The 16,425-nt window shown below is 56.8% G+C and overlaps 3 protein-coding genes across 3 annotated transcripts; 2 read left to right on the plus strand and 1 right to left on the minus strand.

Moving 5' to 3' along the window:
• Positions 1–2,304: 2,304 nt before the first annotated feature.
• On the plus strand, positions 2,305–8,179 carry C8A04DRAFT_33228 (uncharacterized protein; the record flags this gene model as incomplete). Its single annotated transcript, XM_062782379.1, has 3 exons — positions 2,305–2,315; positions 2,400–2,417; positions 2,491–8,179. 3 exons carry the CDS (start codon positions 2,305–2,307, stop codon positions 8,177–8,179), a joined length of 5,718 nt encoding a protein of 1,905 aa, XP_062632660.1.
• Positions 8,180–10,199: 2,020 nt separating this feature from the next.
• Positions 10,200–12,835, plus strand: C8A04DRAFT_15989 (uncharacterized protein; the record flags this gene model as incomplete). The annotated part of the gene is made up of 3 exons (XM_062778692.1): positions 10,200–10,956; positions 11,052–12,293; positions 12,426–12,835. The coding sequence occupies 3 exons, from the start codon at positions 10,200–10,202 to the stop codon at positions 12,833–12,835; spliced, it is 2,409 nt and encodes an 802-aa protein (XP_062632661.1).
• Positions 12,836–13,630: 795 nt separating this feature from the next.
• Positions 13,631–15,457, minus strand: C8A04DRAFT_15991 (uncharacterized protein; the record flags this gene model as incomplete). Its single annotated transcript, XM_062778693.1, has 3 exons — positions 13,631–15,121; positions 15,187–15,288; positions 15,365–15,457. The coding sequence occupies 3 exons, from the start codon at positions 15,455–15,457 to the stop codon at positions 13,631–13,633; spliced, it is 1,686 nt and encodes a 561-aa protein (XP_062632662.1).
• Positions 15,458–16,425: the final 968 nt, after the last annotated feature.

The raw sequence follows: 16,425 nt of genomic DNA on the forward strand, positions 1-16,425 counted from the left end.
TAGGGTTACAGTCAGTCAGCGGCTGATTGCGAGCCAGTCAGGGTTCTGATACCACCAAATCGCCAGGGACTGACGGGAGAGCTTGGCTGCGTCCGTTAGATGGACCGTGCATCTGGAGATGACGCCGTTGATCACGCCATATGAAGCCGCCTTGGGTGTGGTTCATCGACACCTTTCGAAAAGACTAAATCATGAAGATTAAACCTCGGCCGAGAAGCACTTCGATATTTTTCTTTAGGGTCAGATTATGAGGGGATGTTCTTGGGTAGAACGGAACAGTCGGTTGCGATGGCCCTGGTCCCGTCCCTTGCATCCGAAGAAACCTCGAAACGGGCATCATCGGCCCAACCCAACCCGGCATGTTCCAGACTTTCAGACTTCCAGGCGATCAGATAGGCATCAAATTATGCACCTGTCAGCTGGGCGATCGTATTTTGTGCTCGTGTCTCCACGGTCGCAACAAGAGATGGCCACAAGCGTTACATCATTGCATGCTAAAAGATGGAGGAAGTGCTCCTATGTACCGGCCGAGCCGGGCAATTTCAAGAAGAGCCCGACCGGAACTAGGGGTGTTAGGGGCTGCAAACCGCCGCTTTCGTTCCGTGTTTGCTACGGATCAACCTACTACATACGTACTTGCCTTCTTGCCTCACTCCTCCCTGACCACTTGTGGTTACCGGGAAGAGGGCACAGCGCACGACGCGTGTGTAAGCTAGAGTATCAACCCGGGCGGAACGGGCGTTGAATGATTCCACGCCACGAGCAGGCACCCTGCAGCAGCAAGAGCCAAGAGCATGCGGGCTGCGAGGCCCCGATGGGTTGTCCGATTGGGACTATGCAACAGTAATCCAGAGGATACCGTTATTTTCTCACTCTTGATGAAGCAGACAAACCAGATAACCCGGACAAAAGAGAACAACGAGCTGAGTTGGACACGTTCCAAGTTGGCGGGGGCCTGAGGAGCCGCGTCGGAATGTGGAGCATTGGGGGCGTAGCTGCGAACGGCATTCATCATGCGTCCGTCGGCTGCAAGAAGGGAATGAAAGACATGACTGGATTCGCCGGCCGGCTGGGTTCCAACATCAAAACTTTTTTTCCTTCCAAAGATGCATCTTGATGGAGCAGGTGGGTTGGTTGTGGGCTGAAGGACGCGACTTCCATCTCTTTTTGTTCGTCAGTAAATTTTGGGGCCGGGGGGAAGGGGCACGGGACTTGGGGTGGCTCTGGGTGGGCGGCGCATGGACAGGGGTGGGGAAGAATGGCGCTAAAATGCGCAAGGCCCGGGAGGAGCGTTGGGAACAAGGCCGCTGTCTATAAATTTAAACCAATATTTTCTTATAGACAGGCGCCTGCCCTCCACCTCCCAACCGCACTCGCTCGCCCGACCGCGCTGCGCTGCACGCACCCTCCGCCTCACCCATATCCCACCACCCCCCGCTCACAAAAATTGGTCGCACCCACTGAGGCCAGCCAAGTAGCCAGACCCAACCAAGCGGTTTCCCTTGCCTGCCGCCATCTCAGATCTGGCATCACCACAAAACACGACCCACTATTTTTTGTTGTTCACATTTCCACTGGTATGTTACCGACTTTGTTTCTGCCGCATTACGTTTTGTTGTCGTCTGTGCCGACATCGTGACCTTCAAGGATCTACTTCGAAGCTAAACTTTCTTTCCACAGTGCGCACGGAATACATCTCAAATTTGTGCATTACACGACCAACACCTTCTCTCATTGATCAACAAGCGCACTTCATCCGAGACCTCACTTCGGCCAGGAACAGGTAAGTGTTACACAAAGCGGCCCAACAGCTGTCGCCAGCCGGGACACAGTCCTTTTCTCTCCTGCGTTTACCCTGCATTCATTTCATTGATTCCCATCCCTCGCTTTCCCTTCCGCTTTGAGCAACGTGGTCTGCGCAGGCGGTCGTTATTGGGACCGCCGTCTGGGCTTTTCAATGTTGCAGTGCAACAGTCCAGATCCAAGCAGATCGGTTATCCTCAGCCCCGCGTCTTATTCGCGAGCGCATGGCTCCACTCGCCGCCGGCGGGTGCATCGCCCCCATGTGAGATTCTTCACATGAGGACCAATCACGGCAGCGCGACAACATTTTTTTCGAGATTCCCGGCGGTTTCATTCTCACTCTTCTCGGCGCACTGAGCAATTCATGCAGCATCCCCCACCACGGCCATTGCACACTATTTTAAATCTGTGCTGTAACATTCTCGCTAACTGACAGAATGTATAGTGCCATGGTCGCCGAGATTTAGTTGTTTTTACGATATCCGTTGACATGAAACAAGAATGGCGTCTCGGTAAGTAGTCTCTTTGACAACTATTTTTCTCTCTCGCTTTCCCTGTTTAGTTTTATCATTTCGGCTCGGACTAACTCGGACCAGGCTTGACCGACTCGTCACGTAAGTTCCCGCAGCTTCCCCAGCGGGTTTCCCTGCAGTATCCGCATTAGCGCAAACACTAACCGTAGATCAGCATCCTCGAAACCGGCAGCACCCGACTAATTCGGGACACGGCCGTCAACCAACTCGCCGACTGGCAGAAACAACATCCTGATGAGCTGTTCAACCTGCTAACGCGAGTGGTCCCCTACCTCCGCCACAAGGAATGGGAGACCAGGAGTACCGCCGCAAAGGCGATAGGCAAGATTATTGAGAATGCGCCTCTCTACGACCCAAATGTGGACGATGCATTCCCACCGGAGGAGGATCCGGTGAAGAAGGACGACGGCACTGTCAAGAAGGAGGAGGAACAGAAGGACTCAGTCCTCGATCAGGAAGAATTTTATGCCCTAGATGGGCTTGACGTCTCGGCCATTCTCAAGTATGGGCGGTCTCTACTTCGTGGTGGAAACGTGGACCTCACGCTCGCGGCCCTCGACCCTCAAAAGCGGCTAGCACATCTACAAAAAACGCTAAATGGCCGGCTTGGGCTGCTTGGGCGGGTGTTTGAGGACGAAGAGATGCCCATCATCCACGAGCATGCCCTTAGTCCGGACACGCCGCTGGAATCAGTAGGCGGCACAAATGGGTTTGGAGGGAAGGATGGCCTAACAAGCGAGAGCCAAGGACAGACACAGGACGAGAGCAAGCTCAGCACCCGGCAACTGAACGTTCTCAAGAGAAAAAGAAAGCGGGAGGCTCAGAAGGCCGCCCAGGGTAAGAGCGGGTTTGGCGACTTGACGCTCCGCCGGACAACAACGGCGGGGTCCGATGGATACGCCGACGACACTCCGATGCCCGATGCTGACTCGAAGAAGAACGGCAAGGTAGCGGACTATTTCAACCTCGATCGGCCCGCCGATGTGGACGAGGACACCAAGGTTGTGTCCGAGTTCAAGGGCCCGATTCTCCCGATCAAGTCGGAGCTCGAGGTGGATGAGAACATGGAGGGCGCGGAATGGCCATACGAGCGGCTCTGTGAATTCCTCAAAATTGACTTGTTCGATCCCCAGTGGGAAACACGTCATGGCGCAGCTATGGGCTTGCGGGAGATCATTCGAGTGCACGGGGCTGGCGCTGGAAGACGACGGGACAAGTCGCGCAAGGACAACACGGGGCTCAACCGTCAATGGCTGGATGACCTGGCATGTCGCCTGTGCTGCGTGCTCATGCTGGACAAGTTCACCGACTACAGCTCTGACACGTCGGTTGCACCGATCCGCGAGACGGTCGGCCAAACTTTGGGCTCGGTTCTCCGTCATGTTCCTGCGGACTCGGTCTATGCCATCTACCGGTTGCTGTACCGGATGGTGATGCAAGAAGACCTGCAGTTGGAGCAGAACGTGTGGGCTGTATGCCACGGAGGCATGGTGGGCTTGAGGTACGTCGTGGCTGTGCGTAAAGACCTCCTGCTCCAGGACGGGGACATGATCGATGGAGTCATCCGTTCCGTCATGAAGGGCCTCGGCGACATCGACGACGATGTGCGCTCGGTCAGCGCGGCCACACTCATCCCGATGGCGAAAGAATTTGTCACGATGAGACGTGGTGCGCTGGATGGCCTCATCAACATCGTCTGGGAGAGTCTCTCGAACCTCGGCGATGATCTGAGCGCGTCGACGGGCAAGATTATGGACTTGCTCGCGACGCTCTGCAGTTTCCCTGAAGTCTTGGAAGCCATGAAGCTCTCGGCCGCCCAGGACGAAGAGCGGTCGTTTACTCTCCTTGTTCCTCGGCTCTATCCTTTCCTCCGGCATACTATCACTTCGGTCCGTCTTGCCGTGCTAAAGGCTCTGATGACCTTTGCCAACCTCGGCGGCGACACGTCGCAAGGCTGGCTCAACGGGCGGATCCTGCGCCTCATCTTCCAGAATATACTGGTCGAGCGGGACCAGGCGACCTTGACCGCGTCCGTTGATCTGTGGGCTGCCCTCGTGCGCAACCTTGCCAAGGACCCGGCTGTGCTGGCCGATGAGTTTGAGGCACACGTAGAGCCGCTGATGCAGCTGGCGCTCCACCCTGTCGGCGTCCCCCGACACCCCATCCCGATGAACGGGACCCTATTCCAGAAGCCGTCTGGTGGGACGTACAGTTTGATGAGTGCCCCCGCGCTGCCGGTGAGCAGGCGGTCCTCGCCCCCAGAAGGCAACGAGAGGGCCACGAAACGGCGTAGGAAATCGACCAAGGTCGATGACGTCCCGGTGGCCACGCAGAGCCACGATGTGGACGGCCACATGATGCAGGGCGATGTTGACCTGGTGGGCATGGACACTTTGGTCCGCTCTCGCGTCTCCGCGGCCAAAGCTATCGGTCTGATCATGTCCTTCATCCCAAACTCTCACCTCGCTTCGTACGACAGCGGGGTACTCCAGGGCCTGGCCTCGCCGTTTGCCTCGACCCAGCTGGCCGCTTGTATGGTCATCGACGAGTACGCCAAAAACTGCGTGGCCAACGCGGCAGAGGCTACGGCAGCGGCTCGGTTCGTCGAACCGCTGCAAAACATGATCGACCAAGAGCGGCCGTCACATTACCGAGACCTCGTCAGTTATGTCCACCGCGTGCGCTCGCAGTCGCAGCAGCTCATCAACCTCTTCCGCGACCACGGCAAGGTCTCGCACAACAAGTTGCCAGCACTGGCCGTGGTGGTCCAGGGCGAGCCAGAGGCCGGACCGGGTGCATTCTCGGTGGCTAATGCTGAGAAGGTGGTGGCGGACGACTTTGACAAGCTCAAGAAAGCCATGGCACCAGGCCAGCGACTCATCGCTCTCCCGCAGCTCAACGAGGCTCGCGACGCGACCATCTCTGTGATTGAGGAAGCTAAGACGGCCAAGGACGCGCGCGATGCGAGGATCCGAGCGGCGGCCGCGTGTGCTTTGGTGGCCATGAAGGTCCTACCTAAGAAGCCCAGCCCGCTCATCAAGGCCATCATGGACAGCATCAAAACGGAGGAGAACCAGGAACTGCAGGGGCGCTCGTCGGCGACCATCGCCCGCCTTGTGCAGCTCTTTACCGACTCGGGACGCCGCGGTCCGGCAGACAAGGTCGTCGCCAACTTGGTCAAGTTCTCGTGCGTCGAGGTGGCCGAGACACCCGAGTTCACCAATCACGCTTTCAAGACAAGCGCGATCTTATCGATGCAGAAAGAAGAGGACCGCGTCGACCACGTGGACGCGGCCAAGTTTGCGCGAGAGGCACGGGCTGCCCGTATCACCCGCCGGGGCGCCAAAGAGGCGCTCGAGATTCTCTCGCAGATATTTGGGGCCGAGCTCTTGGAGCGCGTCCCTAGTCTGCAGTCCTTCATGGAGGAGCCGCTGACCAGGGCCTTCTCGGGCGATCTACCCGCCGAAGCCAAAGACCCAGAACAAACGTTCGGCCAGGAGATTGTCGATGCCCTGTCAGTGATTCGGACCATGACCCCTACGCTCCACGAGGACCTCCGTCCTTTCGTCATGCGACAGGTTCCCCTAGTGATCCGCGCGCTGCGGTCCGAACTGTCTGTCTTCCGTTATATGGCGGCCAAGTGCATGGCCACGATCTGTAGCGTGATCACGGTTGAGGGCATGACGGCGCTGGTGGAGAAGGTGCTGCCGTCGATCAACAACCCCGTGGATCTCAGCTTCCGTCAAGGTGCCATCGAGGCCATCTACCATCTGATCGCGGTGATGGGCGACGCGATCTTGCCGTACGTCATCTTCCTCATCGTGCCGGTGCTGGGCCGGATGAGCGATTCCGACAACGAGATCCGGCTCATCGCGACGACGTCGTTTGCCACGCTGGTCAAGCTTGTGCCGCTCGAAGCCGGCATTCCGGATCCGCCGGGGCTATCGGAAGAGCTGCTCAAGGGCCGCGACCGCGAGCGCACGTTTATCGGGCAACTGCTGGATCCGAAGAAGGTCGAAGCGTTCCAGATCCCGGTCGCGATCAAGGCGGAACTGCGCTCATACCAGCAGGAGGGCGTCAACTGGCTCCATTTCCTCAACAAATACCACTTGCACGGCATTCTCTGCGACGACATGGGCCTCGGCAAGACGCTCCAGACGATCTGCATGGTCGCCAGCGACCATCACCAGCGCGCCGAAGAATTTGCCAAGACGGGCGCCCCCGACGTGCGGAGGTTGCCCTCGCTGGTCGTCTGCCCGCCCACGCTATCGGGGCACTGGCAGCAGGAGATTAAGGCGTACGCGCCCTTCCTCAGTGTCACGGCGTACGTGGGCCCGCCGGCCGAGCGCAAGGCGAAGAAGGACAAGCTCGACAAGACCGACATTGTGATTACGTCCTACGACGTGTGCCGCAACGATATTGAGACGATCGGAAAGTACAATTGGAACTATGTGGTCCTTGACGAGGGCCACCTGATCAAGAACCCCAAGGCCAAGATCACCATGGCCGTCAAGCGGCTGGCCAGCAACCACCGGCTGATCCTGACGGGCACGCCGATCCAAAACAACGTGCTGGAGCTCTGGTCGTTGTTTGACTTTTTGATGCCCGGGTTCCTCGGCGCCGAGAAGGTGTTCCTGGACCGCTTCGCCAAGCCGATCGCGAACAGCCGGTACAGCAAGGCGTCGTCCAAGGAGCAGGAAGCCGGTGCGCTGGCCATCGAGGCGCTGCACAAACAGGTGCTCCCTTTCCTCCTGCGGCGCCTCAAGGAGGAGGTGCTCAACGACCTCCCGCCCAAGATCCTGCAGAACTACTACTGCGACCTGAGCGATCTGCAGCTGAAGCTGTTCGAGGACTTCACCAAGCGCGAAGGCCAGAAGCTGTCGGAGCAGGCCGGCAAGGACGACAAGGAGGCCAAGCAGCACATCTTCCAGGCGCTGCAGTACATGCGCAAGCTGTGCAACTCGCCCGCCCTCGTCATGAAACCGGGCCACAGGTCGTACGAGGACACGCAAAAGTTCCTGGGCCGGCAAAACACCAGTCTCGAAGACCCGGCACACGCGCCCAAGCTGACGGCGCTCCGCGACCTGCTCGTTGACTGCGGCATCGGCACCGAAGGCCAGGAATCCTCCGACCCGCTGTACACGCCCATCAAGCCTCACCGCGCACTGGTGTTCTGCCAGATGAAGGAGATGTTGGACATGGTGCAAAACACCGTGCTGAAGAGCATGCTTCCCGCCGTGCAGTACCTGCGGCTGGACGGGTCCGTCGAGGCCAACAAGCGCCAAGACATCGTCAACAAGTTCAACAGCGACCCGTCGTACGACGTGCTACTCCTGACCACCAGCGTCGGCGGTCTCGGCCTGAACCTAACGGGCGCCGACACCGTCATCTTTGTCGAGCACGACTGGAACCCGCAAAAGGACCTGCAGGCCATGGACCGCGCCCACCGCATCGGACAAAAGAAGGTCGTCAACGTGTACCGCCTCATCACACGCGGCACGCTAGAAGAAAAAATCCTCAGTCTGCAACGCTTCAAGATCGACGTTGCCAGCACCGTCGTCAACCAGCAAAACGCCGGGCTTGCGACCATGGACACGGACCAGATTCTGGATCTGTTCAACCTTGGCGACTCTGGAGGGCCTGGTCTGATCGCGGAGAAGGGCGCCAACGGCGGCGGGGACGTGGAGCAGGGTCGGGAAGAGGACATGGTGGATGTTGAGACGGGTGATGTGCGACAGCCTGGCAAGAAGGCGGCTTGGCTTGAGGGGCTTGGAGAGTTATGGGATAACACGCAGTATGAGGAGAGCTTTGATCTGGATGGGTTCCTTAAGACCATGCAGTGATGTCTCTAGCTTCCTCTATCCTGTGCCCTACTCTGTCGTATTGGTATTGGCTTTGGTGTGCGCAGCTGGGATCGGCCGGTCAAATGGTGACATGATTCCGGCCTTTTTTATCCCAACCTCAAACTTGGCACACGTTATGGACGGCAAGGGCAATCAATGATGATAGGTATTGCGGTTGGGGGAGTGGGAGTGAGGGCGCTATGGTATGGTATGGGACGTTTGTATTTGGGATGAATTCCATTCTACCTTTTTTTTAGAGGAGTGTGTTGGGCGTGGGGCGTGAGGGCGTTTCGGGGGGTACTGTGCGAAAGGGAAAGGGAAAATGGGGAGATGGAATGGTGATGGGAAGAGGATGAGAGAACACGGATGGGAGATGAAGGTGGTGGATGGGGGGATGGATGGGTTGGATGGGTTGGATTGTAAAGTGTATTTGTGTATCTCCCATGAGGAAGACCCCCGTCCAGAAGGATAGGGGTGTCACGAACTGTTTTGAGGATGTATTTGTAGGTGTGGTTCGGTTTTCCCGACCGACCGACCGACCGACCTGGTGATTCGGCACTAGGAAGGTTGGGCGGAGAAGGAAATCGATGAGTTATCTGAATTGGTGGTGTCTCGGTTCCATGTTGTGCTGTGTCTGGGCTTGAAGGGTGACACCTAGTGATTGACAAACTCGTGGGCCGGCGCCCATCAAGAGCTCGCCAGGGTTTCTTCGACAAGGTAACTCTGCAAGACAAGCACCCAGATGTTACTTTTACTTATGTGCTAAGCATGCAGCGAACGAAATGCTCGGCCCGATGTAGTGCAATCGCTCATCCACAACAGTAGTATGCACCCAACACCGCAGTGTTGTGCTATATAGTACAGTACCAGCCCCGGGCACCGAAATCCAACCCCTCGTCAACCACGCACCTCCCTCCTTCCCTCCCATCCTATATAATCTCCTTCCGCCCTCGCCCAGTCACCATCTCCTCCCCATTGAAATCCAAACACCGGTCGGTTTGGCTCAGCGGTATTGGGAGGGGCGCTGGCCTCTCCAATTCCGTCGTAAATCGAAATGGTCCCGGGTTCGATTCCCGGGACCAGCGAAGAAAAAGTCCCTTTGGGGGTTTTTTCGTAACTGCCAACGTCTATTCCTTCGGGTGGGGATAGGGCTTGGTGGTGAGCTTTTTCTTTTTATGTGTCACTTATTTCCCTCTACTAATTAGTGGGTTAGTGGGTTCTTTTCCAGTCGGTGCTTGCGTTTTTAGTTTGATGATTGTTCCACTGTTTGTCTTGTTTTGTAATATATACGGATACACTAGAAGTAATGAGGTGGCTGTGGGTGGTAGGGTGCATGCTATGACGTCAGTGGTTTTTTGGGCACATGTATCCTCGCCTTGGGAGAGCACGAGAGGGACAGAAATTGGAATTTATTTTATTCCGCCATTTTTTTTCATCTTTTTACCCTCAGCGGGAGAATTTTAAGATAACAGTTCAATTCAACGAGATTTACAGTTGTTTTTGATCTTGGGAAATCTTTGGGTGGTTCTTGAATGATGCCCCTCCTTTTTTTTACACACACCACTCTGCAGCCCAACCCAAAGGCCATCGTCCACTTCATACTTCTCTCAGACCTGATCTGGTCAATTACACATTCTGGGCCATTTCATTTCAGCTTAAACCTCACATTGGATCCGGAAAACTGGTGCCTATCCCGTTTCATTTCCTAGGAAACTCAAGGCCCCCGGAATCCTTCAACTAGCTAGGCGATGACGCGTCCTGCGGTTGCATAGCCGGCCCGATCGCCACCGCGCTTTGGGTTTGTTGGAGGTTTTGGTGTTGAGAGAGACCAAACTCGCTTTCATTTCTAGATATCGAGTTTCGCCAGATTCTTAGTCAATTACTCACTCAGTATTGGGCTGCGTTTCGGAGGCGGTCGTCACATTCTGACAGGAACCCACGACACATCATAACCCGTCACCGCCCATATTTCACCAAACTACACCACGACACCCGGAAAACAAAAGAAAGAAAAACAACAATGTCCCACCACACCCCCTTCCAAGCCCTCGCCCCACTCTCCTGGACCGACGACATCCAGGCCGTCCAAGACGACCCCCCAGCCCTAGCCGCCCTTCTCGACTCGACCTTCTCCCGTGCCCGGATCCTCCTCGAGTCAATCCCCGAACCATATCCCACGGCCTCTACCCCTGTTTCTTCCTCTACAGCAGCAAACCCCGGCCGCGCCCGCTCTCACACCGACTCAGCGGTATCTTTCATATCGGATTCAGGGCCCAGTCAACCCGGGAACAGAAGCCATCATCATCATCAAACAGCAGCAGCAGACACAGAAACAATCACCAAACTCCGCAAAGAATGGAAGGATCTCAAAATGCACCCGGCCCAACCGCCACCACACCCGGGTAAACCGCTAGACGACAAATCCAGCAGCGGGTCCAACCCGCACGGTATTGCGATGTACAAGATGGGCGGGAAGGATGGCAAGGGGGCGTGGTTTGCGAGGAGGAGTTTGCATTTTCCTCCTCCTCCTCCTCCTCCTCCTCCTCCTCCTCCTTCTTCTTCTTCTTCTTCTCCTCCTCCTTCTTCTTCTCCTGCTTCTCGGCAGAAGGGTAGTGCGTGGTTTGACAAGTGGGAGGCGGCGCTGCGAAGGGAGATGCAGGTTACGCTGGAGCGGGTGGCGGCGAGTCCGGGAAAGGTGCCTGGGACGGGGAATGTGAGGGGGATTGGGGCGGAGAGGAGGGTGGATGGGGTGGAAGTTGAGGGGGGGAGGATGGATGGTGAGTTTCTTTTCCCTCCATTTCTTTTCTTTTTATTATTTTTCTTTTTTTCGCCGTGTCGTGTTTTATCTATGGTTCTAGACTGACATATCCAGTGTACCACGTCTCGGCCAGATTCCCAGGCCCGACAACACCCCGAGATTTCATCACCCTCATCCTAATGCCCACAGAAAAAGACACCCAAAGCCAAAGCAGCAAACATCCCCGAACCTTCATGCTCATCTCCCGCCCGTGCGACCACCCCGACTGCCCGCCCCGCCCGGGCTTCATCCGCGGCACCTACGAATCCGTCGAGATGATCCGCGAAGTGCCCATCGAAAAACCGAAACCGAAACCCCTGCGCCGGGCGCGATCGTCGGTGGATGTGAGCGGGGCTAATAGAGATGAGATTGAAAAGGCGCTTGCGGCTGGTAGTGGAGAGCGGGTTAGCAGGGAAGCTGTTTTGCTTGCGGCCAAGCAGGCGGTCGGGGATGAGGTTGAGTCTGAAGGGGAGGCTAGGACGGTGTCGTTCCGGCCGGGGAGTGTCGGGGATGATGAAGACGATGGTGATGACACGGAGATGGCTGTTGAGTGGATGATGGTCACGCGGAGTGATCCGGGCGGGAGCGTGCCGCGGTTCATGGTGGAAAAGGGCACGCCAGGGGGGATTATTGGTGACGCCGGGAAGTTCCTCAAGTGGTTCACCTCTCAGAGTGTCGAGGACTTGAAGAGGCCGATACACCAGCAGGAGGCGAAGCCAGCTGAATCACAAACAGAGCAGCCACAAACCGGGGCACAATCAGAACAACGGCCGCCGAAAGACATATCAGCTACAGACGGTCCCCCCGATAGCCAGAGCGATGACCAACCACCTGCCAGTAACAGCGGCATCTACGGCATGCTCAGCAGCGCTCTCGGCATGGCCACCTCAGCCGTAGCCAGCGGCGTCGCGGCGTTTGCGCCGGCTTCCATCGAGACCGACACCGACACCAGCGATTTCGACGACGACAGCGATGTCTCAGACGACGAAGAGGACGAACACACCTCACAACCCGGCCAGCCCCTCCCGGACTCCTCCCGGGATCCCGAAGCCGACAAACAGATCGCAGATCAAGACAAACCCGACCAAGACAAACCAGCCGCTGCCGATGACAACCAATCCACCCGCTCGACCGTCTCTGAGACCCCCTCCTCGCAAGCGCTCCCGCCAGCTATGGCGCGCGCCCAGGCCCAGCATGAGAAGGAGCTGGCCAAGTTGCAGCAGCGGATGCGCAAGGCAGAGGAGAAGATTGCGCGGGAGCAGGCGAAGCGACGGGCGAAGAGTGCGAAGGCTAATGTTAACGGGAGTGGGAAGGACAGTGGAAAGGGGAAGAATGAGACCGAAAGTGGAAAAGAAAACGGCAACGGAAACAGCGCAGCCGACAGCACCGACGCCAACTCCACCAACACCAAAGACAGCAAAGACAGCAAAGACAGCAAAACCAGCAAAGACCCCCCCACCGACGAAGCCTCACCCCCCACAGAAGAAGCAGAAGCAGAAGAAGAATTCTCAACCCTTCTCAAACTCCGCGCCAAACACGCCCACAACCTCTCCCGGCAACACGACAAGCACCAACGCGAACTCGCCCGGCTCGCAGAGAAACAAGCCGCCGAAGCCCGCAAAGCTGCCGACCGCCAGCGGAAAACCGCCGAGCGCGCCGCCCGCGCCGACCTACGGTTGGAACTCGACCGGGTGCGTGCCGAGCGGGATGTGGCGCGCAAGGAGGTGGAGATGTTGAGGGATTTGGTGGGGGCGGTGCAGGCGGAGAATACGAGGCTTGTTGCGCAGTTGGGGAGGGAGAAGGGGGACGAGGGGGCGGGTGGCAGTGATAAGGGGTTGAAAGGGTTGAAGGATGTATAAGTGAGAGCGTACCTATGCAAAGATGGGGGGAAGGTCAGGATGAAGTGTCCCTTTTGGGTTGTTATTTCTGTCCTGGATGGAGACAACAAACAGCAAGAAAATGTAGAACAATCAAACACACAATCTACGAAGTACAATAATGCATGCCGTGGACATCAAAGAACCCGAGATGCAACGCGTATTATATCTGACATTTTGTTATCCCCCTCAAATACACGTAGATTCAGTTGTATTACACAGGCTGAGGAGATAACGTTACAGTAATTCAACTCTACGCAAATACCGAGCCACAAGACATTATCCATTCCATAAATCAAGAGGTATCTATCCTCAACCAACTCCTTCACTTAATCATCCAGCCGTCCTCCCTCTATTACATCCCAAGCCGCCATCACAGAGTACAATTAGAAGTTACCCAATCCAATCCACTACCCATCTATCCACGCCTCATGACAACCCCTAACAACCTCTTTGACACGTAAAGCTACAGCCACCTTTACTCTAGTGTATTAACCCCGCCCAAATCCATCGCCAATAAGTATGATGACCCACTTATTCCATTACCAGACCGACATCACCCCATTAGGTGTGATTAATACCAATACCAAAACATGTTTTCTTTTCTTAGATCCCCAAATGCAAAAGGAAGGATAACAGTGGGTAGTAGGGACCAATATGGGGAAATACAAGCCGACGAAAATAAAAACAGTCAAGAATGAAAAGAAATCATCAAGAATACCATTACTCGCACACAATCAACAACCAACACCAACACAACACCAACACCAACAAACCTCAAAACCGAGCACCTCGATTCCCACCACCCGCCGCCTTCTTATTCCCACTTCCACTACCGCTCTGACTACCCGCCCCTCCACTCCCATCCACAACAACAGGCGCCGACTCCTTTTTCCACCGCCCGCCACTCCCGTCAACAATCACGGGCCGATCTTCCTTCTTACGACTCTGGCTGCTACCTTCCACCAACGAGGACATCGATCCCGAGGCAGACATCGAGGTATTCGCAGCGGCGGTGGTCGTGTACACAGGCTCGTCGGAAAGCGGATCGTTGACAACGGGTGACTTGAGTGAGGCGTCGCTAGACACGATCACAGACCCCATAGCCTGGGCCGGCTGTCCCGACCGAGACACCTTTCCGCTGTGAGACTTTGAGTTCCCACCTCCTCCACCTCCCCGATTAGTCTTCCCACTGCTGGCCCCGCCCACCCGTCGGCCCGACGCAGACCGTCCACCCTCAGCCAATCCTTCCCGGGATCCTCCTCCGTTTTCCACCACACGCGCAGACACCTCACGGCTACCCACCCTGAGCCCGTTGACACCGGCCGCCGCAGTACTGGCGAGATCGGCCGAGCCAAATGTGACATATGCGGTACCCCGCGACCTGCCCTCCCGATTCAGCGGTATTTCCACTCTTTCGATCTGGCCCGGGGCATTTCCAATGCCCGTGTGCTGGATAAGCAGGGCTGTGACGGCAGGTTCTGACAGCCCCTCGCGCTCGAGGTCGCGGATGAGAATCTTGCGTGGTTCAAACACGCCGGCTGCTCGGCTGTCAATAATCGATGGCACATTGTCGGGCTGTATCGGCGTGAGCGCGTCGGAAGAGTAGTCGTATGCCGGGTTGGTATAAGGACCACTATTCTTGCCCGGTTGTGGTGGCGGCGGCGGTGGGATAAAACCTGTGTAACTCGGGGCTCTCCCATCATAAACAGCTCCCTGAGGGTAGTATGTCGGACTCTCGCCGTACGGATATGGGACAATCGCGGTTTGCGGCGAGGTGGATGCCGAGGAGTTGTTCGCCCCACCCTGATAGACCGCAGGCGGGGGACCAAGAACGGGTTGCGGGACGAATCCCTGGTTCGGGACGGCCATCGCGGGGTATGCCAAGGGCCCCGGTGGACGTAAGGCTGGAGCTGGAGCGGGTTGGTAACCCCGACCGCCGTACGGGGGTCCGGTAGGGTAGCGCCACTGAAGATCACCCAGGCTGAGCCCCGGACTAGGGTTTCCCTGATAATCCAGGTACGCACCTCCTGCTAACGTCATGCCTCCCAGGCCCTGAGACAGCACTTCCAAGGGCTCGGTTGGGGGATCGCCCGGCTCGGCCACCACTCTCGTGTTGTCTCCTCGCATGATCTTCACCGCGTGGTAATCGGTAAGCAAGAGCTTGACGACGGTGTCTTGGTTTAGGTTTCGTCCATCTGCTTGCAGCGCGCGGTATTCGAGCGTGTTGCCATCGAGATATCCTGTTTGGGTCAGAATCGGTCGTCGCTAGGCCTCCAGGTAACTCGATGTGTCTTACTGAACGCCTTCTCAAAGTTGGCTCGTCCTCTGACCCGGACGAACCCCGAAGTGGGAGGGTAGACTTCGGCATGGTCCACCTCACAGGCCTGAGATGCGAACGATTTGAGCTCCCTCCATGTCGTGCGGTGGGCAAGCTGCGTCCAGGATTTGTCAGTTGGGTTTCGAGGACCCAGTAACACGGCCGAAGCGAAGAAGGGGTTCCTCGCGTACGTTCGCAACCAAAATGTAGTACAACCCGGTCTCGGGGCCCGGCTTGACCGTGAACACCTCCAAATTCCGGTGCTGATGCTGGTTTCGGTGCATCACGGACCGTCGTGCTGTTAGACTTGGGCGGTTCGACAAGACGACGGGCGTCTCCGGGGAGCTTATTAGACAACCGGAGATGACGACGGCGCGCCGTTGACAAGACGACTGGGGGGCCCTGCTTGGTCTTTCACTGCGTACTGTGGATTATGTCCCAAGTCAACCCAATTTCTCGTGAGGACCGTTGAAAACGAGAGGTTGCCGGCGGAAGAAGTAAGTAAAGGCAAAGAGTTTATCAAGTTCATCACTCGTAACGCTTATACTCGAGGAAGGGGTGGTGTCTGAAGGCCTCCAGGCAAAATACCGCCACTGGAAACGCGGCAGTGGTCTCAGAGTGGTTGGAATTAGAAAGTGCCCGGGGCAAGGGCCGATCTGAAAATCTCGAACGGAGCCGGGAGCGAGTTAAAAAGGGTCGCGTACCCCGGATCAACGGCAGCTCATGACCATTGGGCAGCTGGCCCTGCCAGAAGGAACTTGACCAGCCCGTTCCGTGGCCAGGGAGACAAGGAGAGGATGAATGTCTCCAACGAGTCCGGGTACAGGACGCGAAGGACGCGCCGTCACATTTCATCACTGGGTAAGTAGTGTCCGAGTCCCAAGATGCAGAATACCAGAACAGCACTCGGCAGAGCTGGTGCGGTTCTCGAGTCGTGCAATGGCGGCCCATCCCGGCTCCGAGATGCATCGAATACGCAGTAGCGTAGGCACCATGGAGATCATGGACATCATGGTGTGGTCCAACGCCGAACTCGTCGGTTTCAACATGCCACCCCTCCCCCATGCTCAGAGAAAGACAAATTCCGGCCCCGCGGGCAAACTTCTGATATCCTAAAAGACCTTGAAAAAGACTGCCCGTTGGTTGCTCCCGGCTTTGGTGGCGTCCATATCTCCCCGCCCACGCCCTAGTCGATCCAATCAACCGGGTCGAGTTTTGGCTGCGGGCCCGGCAGCAGGGACCGGGCGTCTTA

This window comes from Dichotomopilus funicola (genome assembly GCF_033296635.1).
Source record: "Dichotomopilus funicola strain CBS 141.50 unplaced genomic scaffold C8A04scaffold_119, whole genome shotgun sequence".
NCBI classification, from domain to species: domain Eukaryota; kingdom Fungi; phylum Ascomycota; class Sordariomycetes; order Sordariales; family Chaetomiaceae; genus Dichotomopilus; species Dichotomopilus funicola.